Here is a 13,564-nt window from a genome sequence, read left to right as displayed (position 1 = left end):
TAGAGAAAAAAACCTACTTTAAAGAAAACATACCCTAAAAGAAACAAGAGCTGTCTCCATCGGAAGACAAATGCCCCAGAAAAATGCTTTTTCAAAACCTAAACGCAGATTTCAAAACCTATATGTTAACCCTAAGTTAAAGGTCAAGGTCGAAGGGGTCAAAATTTGTGTGTGTATGGAATGGTCTTGTCCATATTATGAAGGTTACATCTGAAGCAACATAGAAGTAATGAGCATTTTTCCAAACCTCAACGCAAAAGTGCGACGTTCAGATAGACGAACAGATCACTATACTCTCTCCTTCAGGGGCATAAAAAGTACCCACATGAATAAAGTCCAGTTTTCCCAGCACAATACACCAATCCATCATATTTAAAACTCAATAAGCGAATAACAAAACAAAAAACACAAACAATAATTTCATTATCAATTTGTGTTGTAGAAATGTGAACTACATTAAGATTGGGTGAAAATTGTCTTAGCTAATTAAATTTACCTGTATTAAACACTAGTAAAGTATTATTAATGTACCTAGATTTAAAGATGCAGAAATTTTCAAGTCTTACAATAGAAGCAGTCGAGTCCTTGTATACAACGACATGTTCCCGAGACTGGTGTCCCTTTGCTTTGTCTGTACGCTGCCGCCACAGAAAGTACACGGCAATAACAATCACCATGACAACCACCGCCAAGGACACGCCCACACCGACCCCGATGGATATATTCATGCTACCAGCCTGCGCAGATGATTGTCCAAGGAGGTCTAAAGTCATATAATTAGATACTGGTAGTATTAAGTAATGATATGGGCCTAATTTGGGGAAAACTGGTCTTTATATTATATATATATATATATACTTTAAATCTATAATTTATATAGATATTTAAAAGCTATATTTTATTTTATGTATTTTTTCATGGAAACATATGTGCTTTACACATTAACATCATTTTTGTTTTGATAAGGGCAACACCCAGATAGAACATAAGTCTAATTCAGTATCTCAAACAATAATTGTGAAGTTGCAATTCCCATGCCAACTGACAAGAACACACTTATTTGCCAATTTTTTGAAGAACATCTAAGCATTTGTGTTCATTGATAAAGAAACTCATTGAAAATGCAACAGAATTTGATGAAACTAGGTAAAAAACTTTCACCTGTTTTTAAATATTAATGTTATATGAGTTGAGCATCCAATATGTTATGTCACCCACTTTGCTGGCACTGCAAGCCAGTCCATCCAACCTCACAGCCCGCCCCTGCTGGACAGGTGCCATCCAGGATACTGCAGGGGTTACCATCCTTGCAGTTGCCACACTGGTCCTCACAGCTCTCGCCATACCAGCCTGGCAAACAGTCTACAAACAGCACGCCAACATAGGCTATGACAAATATATACAATGAATAACAACAAGGTAACATGTGTTAGGACAAACATATACAGTCTACTAACTGTAATGAGACATATGTTATGAAAACGTACAGTCTACAAAGAGCAAAAAAAACATATGAAAATCAAATGTATACAAACAACAATCCAACATGATATGTAGGAACAAATAAATTAAGTCTACATACAACTTGCCAACATATTTTACGACAAATAGATACAGTCTACAAACAGCAAGCCGACATATGCTAATTGACAAACATATACAGTTCAGCGATTATAACTTTGTTTTGAAAAGGTATACAATCATATACAAACAGCTTTAAAACACATATAGTGAAAACGCATACCGTCTACAAACAACAACACAATAATTTTCTGACAAAACAAATACAGTCTACAAATAGCAAGCCAAACAGAATGTCGTGCTATAAGTGCACAATATATTGTATGGCTACACATAAGGGAATTTGACTCAATAAAATTTCAATTTGTGTCTTATTTTTTTATAAAACTCAGCCAATACGAAAAAGATTTCTGTGTTCTACAGTTAATTTGACAATATAACATTTTTTGCGTCAGGTGGAGCCCTGGTTTTGTTTTGCCTTTTGAGCAATGAATACTTTGTGCTGTGTAGTTAACAAGATGAAAAATTTATTAAAGAATTAAACAAGATGCTGCGTTCAATTAACAAATATGACTCCGTGAGGAGTCTTGTGAGTGTTTATTAACCCTTTGCATGCTGGGAAATTTGTCGTCTGCTAAAATGTTGTCTGCTGAATTTCTAAAATTAGCATTTTCTTCGATTTTTTTTCAAAGAATACTATCAGAATAGCAAACAGTTTGGATCCTGATGAGACGCCACGTTCTGTGGCGTCTCATCTGGATCCAAACTGTTTGCAAAGGCCTTCAAAATTCGGTTCCCGCACTGAAAGGGTTAATTTGCCTATAAGAATAAGTTTTAGTCCAAAATTAGGTCAATATCAAAGTGAGGTCAGATGAGGTGGGTATTGTTCAAAGACATAAATCATTATATCAAAGTTATGTAGGAAGTATTAATGATGCAAGACTAAACATGTCATTTTGGGTTATCCTTGAAGGGATGGTAAACTGAAAAACAAATTGTCCTCTGAGGGAAAAATATATACTTTTCAATTAGGAAAGGTCCTTTAACCAGCCCCAAATTTGAATGCAACAAGCAAATTCGTTGAATTGATATCCCCTGCCAAAGTAAATTTTGTGTATGGATGGGTGCAAATCTCTTGATATATGATATTATCCTTCAAACAAGCAAATTTGTTGAATTGATATCCCCTGCCAATATGCTTCTGGACACTAAAGTGTTATATTTGACACTCAAAAAAGCATTTTTTCAAGATACAAAGGGCCATAACTCCTTTTGTTATCCAATGGTGTACAATGTCATTTGGCGTGCATCATACTCTTATCCATATATATACTCATACCAAGTTTCAATCCGCCAAAGCACTTCCAAGATATGGCTCTGGACACAAAAAAGCATTATTCCAAGATACAAAGGTCCATAACTCTGTTATAAACAAATGGTGTACAATGCCATTAGGCGTGCATCATCCTCTTATCCATATATATACTCATTCCAAGTTTCAATGAAATCCGCCAAAGCACTTCCAAGATATGGCTCCGGACACAAAAGTGCCGGACCGAAAGACGGACGGAAAGACGGAAGGACAACTCCAAAACAATATCCCTCCGCCTATGGCGGGGGATAATAATAATAATTAAGTGTAGAGTAATTGTATTTATGCAATTGCCATTCTCCTCATTGATATATATACATCAACACAGTTTCATGTTGAAATCTCGTAGGGTATCTCAGATATAGCCATGAAGTTACACCTTCTAAACACATCAAAGGCCAATAACTCTTATTTAAGAAAGTGTAGGGTTATGGTTTTTGTGCAAGGCAAATCTCCTAATTAATATCTATACACCCATGAAATTTCATGTTGCAATCTTGTATCCTGTCTGAGAAAGAGCCCTGAAAAGTTACATCACACACAAATGAATAAGGGCAATAACTCTTATTTTAGAAAGTGAAGGGTTATGATTCTTGTGCATCGTACTTCTTTTCATTGATTTCTACACATCCATAAAGTTTTATTTTGAAATCTGTTATGGTGTCCTAGATATAGCCCTGTAAAGTTACATCATACACAAACAACAAAAGGGCAATTACTCTTATTGTATTGGTATGGCTTTAATGTTGAATTCAATATGCTAAGTAATTGTAATTGTGATTTGGATTATCAGAGGGATTTATGGAAATAGTCTAGTTGGGCAAATCTGGGCTTGATGCATGTGCTTTAAGTGTAGTCACATATTAGCCTGTGAGGTCGCACAGACTTATCAGAGATGACACTTTCTTTCGAAACTGGATATTCCTTAAGAAGAGACTTTTTATAAACAAAAATGTACACACAAAAAATCAGAAAGTGTCATGCTTGACTGCACTTGGTAATCTGGGACAACACTTTATGCAGATGTATTAAACCAAGTTTAACCAGAATGCGTGTCATATAAACTTGTAATAGTTACCTTGTTCACACAGACTGCCTTGCTTTCCAGCAGGGCATCGCAGACAGGCCCCTGTCAGCTGGTCACATGCCTGGTTCAGACAGGCTTTGGAGCACGTGTCCACACACTCCGGGCCGTATATCGTCCGTTCTGAACAACCATCTTTACAGCTTCCTGAATATAATGTTCTTTTTGTTTAAGGAAACTTTACATGTTGATAGAAATATTGGCACATTTGCAATTTTTTTTATATTAAATGAACTTTCTAGAATCATCCCAAAAATATGTGTTAAGAGGTTCCCCTTATTGAAAGTAAGGCACCAGCAGAAATTATTTATTATTTTTATAATTCAAGTGTTAAAAGATCTTTTGTGAAATGACTTTGACTGTATTCTCTTAAACTTTGCATAGCATACACAAATCCTGATAAATATTTGCTATTTTTAAATAAATGTATATTATGCTTACCTGAATTCTTGTTGCATACTTTGTTCACACAGTATGGACTACACCTCCTGTCACACTTGGCCCCATAATATCCAGACAGGCATGGCCCCAGGCAGGTCCCATCGTGCTGGCTGCAATTCCCTTCCTGACATTCTGCCTTGCAGCTGATGTTGCATGACTCGCCCCACCAGCCCAGAGAGCAGCCGGCAGTACAGAGCTTGCTTTTTAGGTGGCATATGCCGTTAAGACAGTTCGGGAAACAACTGTCCCCGCAATCTCTTTGGCATATCAAGTCACAGTTCTTTCCAGTGTACCCTTCTCTACAGCCAAAGACACAGTCCCCATTTTGATCGCAAGTATTATCTCTACAGTTCTTTGCACACGACTCGTTACAAAACAGTCCAGTAAAACCCACTGTGCAGCCATTTTCACATGCCCCCGTCACCATATCACAGGCTCGTTGATATCCTGCTAGGGGTCTCTGGCAGTTACTAGGACAGGACAAATCACACCTTTTACCATAAGTAGACAGCGTGCAACCGCTTTCACATTCACCCGTAGACCTGTTACATGACCCATAACAACCAGAGGTGCAAGGAATAGAACAATCACCTCCATAAAATCCGGTTATGCACCCATCCCGGCATTCTCCGCTTTCCTTAATGCAGTATTTAAACCTGGTATTCTGCGTAGTTACAATCTGACAATTATCATGGCATTTAGACTGGCAGTATAAGCCGTATCTTCCAGGTTCGCATTCTACACACCCAAGGGTTGAATTATAGTTCCTACAGCTTTCAACAGTACAGTAAGAGGGACATTTTCGATCACAATAAGGTCCATACCAATCTTCTCTGCATTGGCATTCCCCTGAAATATTACAGACGGTGCCAATGCACCCATCGCTACACCTCCATCTGCATTTTTCACCATAGTAACCGCTGATGCACTCTTTACAGTTACCGTTAAAATCGTTACACAAACCGTCCATGCAGTAGTCCGGACACTTCAAACACGCTTTGTTGTACAAATAGAAACCAGGCTTGCATTTTAAGCATAATGCAGCACTGCTGAAACTCAATGAGCACTGGTTACAATTGGCTATATCACAGGTTAGATTGCAATAAAAATTCTTGCCATACCATCCTGGCTTGCAGCCGTCAGGACAGTCACCTTTACTGGAATCACAGTGACCAATACAGTTTCGGTCCTCACATGATACACATGTTCCTTTGCTGGGATACTTCCCCAGCTCGCATACGGCACACTCAACCTTTTCTCTGTTGACTGTGCAATTCAGACAGCTGGCTAAGTTGCATCTCGTGTCACATAGGCTGCCAATCCAGCCTGCCTTGCAACTGCAATGCCCGGAATAGGGACTGCAGGGCTGGGAGCAATGATCACTGCATGGCTTACATAACAGAAGATTATTATCCCAGAAATAACCTGAATGGAAATAAAACACTCTTTCAATGCAAGCAGTGCTAAAAATTAAGTGTTATCTTTCAAGAAGTTAGTTAATACCTTTCTTTGCTACAGGCTTTGAACTGCAGATGATAAAAAAAACTGCAAAAAGAGGGGCTATGTTTCACTTTGACCAAATATAAGTGCAGACTGAAAATCGTTTTTTTAAATAATATTTTTGAAAATCATAGTATTATACAACAGACAATAACTTATTACAAAAGTTGAAATGCCATGTTCACAAAATACAGTATTATAGGCATTATTTCAAACTTCAAGGGATCCGACACCATTTAAATAGACCAGAAAAGAAAACACATTTGTAGAAAATTGGGGCCGGTTTTTGGCAACATTCCCAATGTAAAAAGTATATATTTTTCCAAAATGGGGCCTAAAAATTCCCTATTTTGAAGGTTTCCATCAAGACAATTTTTTTTAGATTTCAACATTTTGTTCATCTCCCATTTAGCTCTATACAGTATGTTGAACCTTAGTTATATTCAAACACTTTTATTCTCAATTTTGAAGCATTTCATAGCAAAACAACAACAAAACTAAATTAACTAATGTCCTTATTTCAGTCAAAACACTGCAGTTTTTCCGAATCCAAAGGGGCCCGGCCCCATTCCCAAAATGGTGAAAAACCACTATGGTCTACAAGCATACCTTCTTCACATTTGTAGCAATAGATGTACTGCTGTGCTGCCATTCGACACTCCGTGCAATGAAGTATGGTACAGTTTTGTTCGCTGCAAGTCCGTCCGGACCATGGCTCCTTGCAACCATAGATACAGTTGCCATAAAAATCGCATGTTGCAGCATTGCTATAAAACCCCTGACAATTTTCACTGCAGCGGAGGTTGCATTCTGGCCCATAATATCCCATGACTGAGCACCTGTATAATGGCAGAGATCATGACCTATTTGATTTATTATTAAAAGTCAAATAATCCTTGTTGATTTAAAATTATTCAGAATCTTATTAAGTCCAAAGTATTTTGTAATTAATCAAAAATAAATGTTGCTTCAAATCTTCAATAACAAGTTAAAGACCCAGAAATGTGTTGGATTTTACCAATTAAAACAAAAGAGAGAGCCCATGTTACTCAGTTTTTAACGTGGCTTAGATATATGTTCAAGTCAAAAATTTAGACAACATATTTCAATGATTATTAGGTCACACATAACTGCCATATGGCATATAGAGCTTTTGTGAGGTTTGTTTTCTATGATATGACCAAGCGACCACATCACCAAACTCATAATCAAACTTAGCCTTGATATTTTTAAGATAGTAATTCTGACCAGTTTGAAAAACAAGAGCCAAGGTGGCCCTGGTTGCTCACCTTAGTATTGTTAACATTAAGCAAGGGCTGTTAACTTTGTTTTAAAAGGATTGTTGTTTTGGCAGATACAAAAATATATGCGTACTTAGTAGTTTTGTATGTGTATGTTTGGGGGGGGGGGGTAAATAAAACAAGCAAATACGTTGAATTGATATCCATCGCCAATATGCTTCTGGACACAATAGTGTTATATTTGACACTCAAAAAAGATTTTTTTCAAGATACAAAGGGCCATAACTCTGTTATTAACAGATGGTGTACAATGCCATTTGGCGTGCATCATAAACATGAAGAAGTAAACACACAATAGACTTTTAAATGTATCATATCAAAACAATTACTGTCAAACTATTTGTAATTTAAATGAACACAAAATCGGTAGCATAAATACATTATTTCTGCAAAAAAACACAGCTAAAACGGCTTTCCTTTTAAAAAAAAACAACAGCTTTTTGTTTTTCTTAAAAGACGTGATAAAATTATGGTTTTTTATTACTGAGTTGTTCACATTTTGGGCAAAGGGTTTTTGAACAACCGAAACCTGGTGACCATGTTTTTCAATGGACCAGACCCATTTTCCAACTCAGCTATCATAATAACAATTCTTCTGACCAAGTTTCATGAAGATTGGACAATAAATGTGACTTCTAGAGTAATAACATGGTAAATATTGTTTATGACAGACGATGGACAAAAGGTGATCACAAGAGCTCACCATAAGCCTGTTGAGCTCCAGTGAGCTAAAAATAAACCAAGACTATGGATTCAAAAGTGGTAACAAGTTTGATGGTGAGTTAGCGCAACACAGGACATGGGACATAGAATGAAAACGTATAGCTCACTTTGAGCACTGTGTGCTCAGTTGGCCTTTGAAAACTATTATGTCTTTCTACCCTGTGCCCTTTTAGCAGCAGCATTATCATTGTTTGTAATAGCCTTTGACCACTTCTATTAATATATGATCTTATTCGCTTTCTACACGTATAATCAATTAAATTTTCATCATCTTGTCTCCACCACAACCAATTATCAACTGCAGTCCAGACACATACATTTACTCTTTATAAAAATATAATTATATTCAAAAAAGTAGTTCATTTTTTTTGCTTTTCTTTTTACATGTGTATAAACATGAAATGAACATGTTGATTTCCATGGAATCTGCAAAAATTTTAACTGTTTATTTTACAACAAATTCATTAGATACCTTGTGCATTCCTGTAAAGACATGACCTGCCTGCACTCTGCACACTTCCTGTCGCATCTCTGTTGGCAGTTGTCCCCCACCCACCCTGGCTTACAGCCAAACATACACTGGTGTGTGTCTGGGTAGACATAGCAGTGCTCCCCCTCATACAGGCAGTTGGAGCAGTCCTGTGCCCTCGCCACACCTGACAGAAGAGCAATATACAATTGCTTAACCCTTTGCATGCTAAGGAAATTTGTCATCTGCTAAAATGTCGTCTGCTGAATTTCTTTAAATAGGCATTTTTTCGTTTTTTTTCCAAAGAATACTATCAGAAAAGCAAACAGTGTGGATCCTGATGAGACGCCATGTTCTATGGCGTTTCATCTGGATCCAAACTGTTTGCAAAGGCCTTCAAAATTCGGTTCTAGCACTAAAAGAGTTAATAACAGACATGATCTGGTAGAAGGTAGAGGTCTGCAGGACATAGCAGAGGTCCTGCTCCAGAGGTGTAATTGAGTTGATTAAAGTCTGTGGGGAAGAAATATCTGTCGAATGATTACAGACAACCAGATGCCCATAACAGGTTGGCATAACCTCTTCAAACAGACATAGACAGGGCAAGCTCTGGTCCAAAATTTCTTTGTGCCAACCAGTTTTTGTTTATCTGCGCGCGAAAAGTGGTTATCAAATATTATGTACTTTATACTTTTATATTTTTTGAAATGACAACAATCACATATCATAAGTTAACATAACATACAGTTTTCAATAGAGTTAATAATTATTATGGTACTTGTCAAAGTGCAATCATCATTTATTTATTTTAAATCATGTACATTTAATCACAATTTTCATAGTAATAAAGCAATATTTATACAGCACATTTTTGACAACATAGATGAATGTAATGTAAAATATAAGCACACATTTCATTCACAAAATTCATTGCAGACAAATCCTTCTATATACAGAGAACAAAGTAATTACATGTACATATATAATTACTATTTCATTATTATTCTGTGCTGTTAATAATAATAGAAATAAGCAATGCATTGAACTGTACACAAATATTTTATTTTTTTAAACTTGTTTTAACCTCACTCAGAAATTATTAAAGGATGCAATTTTAACAATAACATTATTTATTGGGTTTCTGTAATATTACACTTAATTTAGTTTCTTCATCCCTGCGAAAGATGATGGCAATCAATCATTTTTGCTTAATGTTTTTTTGACTCACACAATATGCACAGCACTTCAAATGTGTTTTTAATTGAACATGTAATAAAAGCATTTTACGATGAGATACGAAGTTCATAAGTTTTCCACAATCCTGTTCTAAAAGACAAATCATACCAAGAAAGAAAAACAAATCATACCAAGACAGTCAATCTTCTTTAAATTAAACAAGAGCTGTCTCCATAGGAAGACATATGCCCCCGAAAAACGCTTTGATATAAGTTATGAGCATTTTTCGAAGCCTAAATGCAGATTTTGAAACCTAAATTCGGACCCTAAGTTTAAGGTCAAAGTCACAGGGTTCAAAATTTGTGTGCATATGGAAAGGCCTTGTCCATTTACACATGCATACCAAATATAAAGGTTACATCTGAAGCGACACATAAGTTATGAGCATTTTTCAAAACCTAAACGCAAAGTGTGACAGACAGACAGATGGACGAACAGTGTGATCACTATATGCCCTCCTTCGGGGGCATACAAATTCCCATTCCAACTTGTTCTTGGTTGATTTGTAAATCACTGAAATGAAGTGAAGGTCATTTGTTCTTTCAATGATCTACAGAACGACGCCATATGCAACAAAATCAGCAGATAGAAAAGAAAATAGTAGTTGCAATAATTCAACTCTCAGCTTTATAACGGTTAAAACCCAATGGGTTGCCCAGAACTGTCATAGCAAAAATTATCAAAGGCTCTGGGAGTCCGTTGAGATGGACTAACAAATAGTCCCTTTACTAATATGTTTTCAGAACTTTATCACCCCTGATTTTTTCATTACAAACTAACATGAAGGAGAAATTAAGGTCGTATTATAAGCATCACTTGTGACTTGTAGCTGTTAGTAAGTACGCATTGTGAAGCTAAGAGCAGTCAAGAAGAACTACTACTAAATTTTATGGTTTATGGACGTTTCGTGCCACTACCAATTCGTGCCACTGATATTTGTGTTGAAAAGAGGTAGACGTTTCTTCCCTTTGATAATATATAGGTGGATAGGTGTGAATAATGCCGTATAGGTGTGAATAATATAGGGGTGTATATTAATGTAGAAAATTACAACAATATAGTATTTAGTTTAAACCTATTTATTTTAGCTCGATTGCATCGAAAGCCTAAGGCTTATATAAATGCTCTCGAGTCAAATATAGTATTTGTAAATAGTTCATTATGTTCAATAAATATAAAACATAAAGTTGTTATTTTTATGCATCATGTGTATGTGTTTGTAATACATGTTGTATAAAAACATGTGTGCATAGTCCATTATGTTTAATAAATATAAAACATGAAGTGCTGTTATTTTTTATGCTTCATGTGTATGTACTACATACATAAATACTAATATAACATGAATGAACAATAATACAATTTAAAATGAATCAATGGTCGAGCAAGGGGTCCCGACCTAGGGTTAAACGTGCTCGTCCTCCTGTTGCGCCGTGAGGCAGAAACAGTGGATTCGCCTAGTGTCGGAACACGCCCTGACTCGGGTACACCGGAAAATATTCAAAGAAGTGCAGGGGCAACTCTTCGAGATCTGGGAGAAGTACGAAGATGATGACATGACAACTCATCGGGCTGGGAAAGAGCACAACCCATGACAACATCCACAATGAGGACTTCTGAAATGCAATACATTGTATATCTGATGTGTGTATGTATAGGATAGGGTAGTATGCTGTTATATTTTTGCTGACATATTTGTGTATTTTTGTATATGTGTATTAAAACATTTTAAAATGTATGTATGCATATTCTGATATTGTTAGTGTCAATTTATTGCAAATGTTTGAATATATTTATGTTATCAATCTAGATATTGTTAAATTGTATGTATGCATTCACTTTTGATATGGTTAATATCAATATATTGAATATGTTTTATGTAATTTATTGTTAATGCATGTAAATTGAATCTTCAACAATCTTGGAATAAAACAATTTTGTTTTAACATTGAACAGATGTTACAATCAAAGGTGCGAAAGTTTCCTGTTATGATTCACACCTTCTATAAGGCATTATTCACACCTATCCGCCTATATATTATGAGTGGGATGAAACGTCCAATGATCCAAACTCATATCGTCCAATAAGTTTAACATCACATGCAGGTAAATTATTAGAAATAATGGTCAAAAATAGATTAGAACACTTATTGGAATCAAATAATATACTAAACCCCTTCCAGTCTGGCTTTAGGAAGGGGCGATCTACCCGACACTATTGATCAGCTAGCTAGATTACAACATGATATTCTTTCTGCAAAAAATCAAGGGCAATCAGTATTAGCAATTTTTTTGGACCTTAAGGCCGCCTTTGATTTAACATGGACCTTTGGCATATTTCAAAAGCTAGCTGACTGTGGAATCACTGGATACTGTTTCCACTACCTCAGAGCTTTCCTAGAGGGCTGTAAAATCCAGGTCAGGGTCGATGGGGAGTTATCAGAGGTAGCCATAACTGACCGCGGAACCCCCCAGGGGTCCATAATATCCCCAACTCTGTTCTTCCTCATCGTAAACGGTCTACCTGATGCCGTAAAAGACTCAGGAATGGTTATCTCCCAGTTTGCTGATGACTCAGGCACTTGGTTAAAGGGGTCTAACATGTTACGCCTGAAAAAGAGGGCTCAAGCAGGCTTAGACTCCATATGGAAATGGGCAATTGAATGGGGATTCAAAATTTCTCCAACCAAAACAGTAGGAGTACTATTTGGCGACCAATTTCAGCACTCTTTGGACTTAAATTTAGGCGGCACCAATATTATCTTTGAAAAAGTGGTGAAATTTCTAGGTATGTACCTAGATAAACAGTTAACTTTTACTCACCACTTTAAATATTTGGCAGAAAGGTGCGAAAGGGACCTAAATTTAATGAGAATGTTAAGAGGCACAGGTTTTGGATCAGATATAAATAGCCTCTTAACTCTCTACAAGTCCCTTATACGTCCAAAGCTAGATTATGGAGCCCAAATCTATGCATGTGCAAAGCCAAACGCCCTAAAAATGGTTGATGCCATTCAACACAAGGCCCTAAGGATAGCACTGAGAGCCCTAAACTGTACACCTGGTGCACTGCTTGAGGAGGAAGCCGGTGTGCTGCCTCTTGACTTGCGTAGAAAACAACAGTCCCTTAACTTCTGGGCCAGGGCTAAGTCTCGGCATGGTTCAAACCCCGTTTACAAACTTGTCGGGACTGGCACCTTCATCAAGGGGAAAATACTTAAGCATAAGCATGTCGCCCTACCTTTTGGTGCGAGTATATGGACCCTGGTTGAGGATGCCGGTCTCGACAAGGTACCTGTAGCAGACCTGAGGCCCTCCAAGACCCCCCCCCCCCTGGACGCTTGGACCCATTGATGTTGACCTATCACTCTCTAATAAAATAACGAAAACTGTCTTGCCACAACGCATCAAGTGAGAAGCTCTCTCTCTTATAGATAATATGTATGCTGAGCATCTAAAAATCTACACTGACGGCTCCAAATGCCCTAACTCTGGTTTGGTAGCCAACTCTTTTGTAATTCCTTCAAAAAACATTAGTAAAACACACAGGCTCAGCAACAATCTCTCTATTTTTACAGCAGAACTTTTGGCAATTAAATACTCTCTGTGCTGGATATTGGTCAATAAACCTACTAAAACTGCTATTTTATCAGACTCAATGTCATCTCTTGAGTCTATAAAAAACAGAAATAGCAGATCTAGGCCTGATATTTTAGCTAGCATTTTGGAACTTCATCAACAGTGCCTAGATAAATCTTTAAAGGTCACATTAGTATGGTGTCCAGCACATGTCAACATCAGTGGAAATGAGCAGGCCGACAGGGCGGCCAAGGAGGGCCTCTTGAGGGGGGGCTGTAGATGCTGGGGAACCCCTGGCACCTACTGAGATCTACTCCCTGACAAAGAAATTTGTAATG

At 37.0% G+C, this 13,564-nt stretch overlaps 1 protein-coding gene across 9 annotated transcripts in view; it reads right to left on the bottom strand.

The window, feature by feature from the left end:
- Window positions 1-13,564, bottom strand: part of LOC127862988 (multiple epidermal growth factor-like domains protein 10) — a 73,344-nt gene that overhangs the window by 47,518 nt on the left and 12,262 nt on the right. For all 9 annotated transcript variants that reach the window (XM_052402287.1, XM_052402288.1, XM_052402285.1 and 6 more), the window contains exons 2-7: window positions 8,415-8,598; window positions 6,528-6,757; window positions 4,419-5,843; window positions 3,972-4,124; window positions 1,219-1,362; window positions 567-763 (exon numbers count right to left, since the gene is read on the bottom strand). In XM_052402287.1, coding sequence (XP_052258247.1) covers window positions 567-763; window positions 1,219-1,362; window positions 3,972-4,124; window positions 4,419-5,843; window positions 6,528-6,757; window positions 8,415-8,518 — 2,253 coding nt within the window. In that variant the 5' untranslated portion in view covers window positions 8,519-8,598. The remainder of the gene's footprint in view (window positions 1-566; window positions 764-1,218; window positions 1,363-3,971; window positions 4,125-4,418; window positions 5,844-6,527; window positions 6,758-8,414; window positions 8,599-13,564) is intronic.

The sequence above is a fragment of the Dreissena polymorpha genome, chromosome 16 (genome assembly GCF_020536995.1).
Source record: "Dreissena polymorpha isolate Duluth1 chromosome 16, UMN_Dpol_1.0, whole genome shotgun sequence".
Taxonomy (NCBI): Eukaryota; Metazoa; Mollusca; class Bivalvia; order Myida; family Dreissenidae; genus Dreissena; species Dreissena polymorpha.
This window is presented reverse-complemented; position numbering and strand designations above follow the sequence as displayed.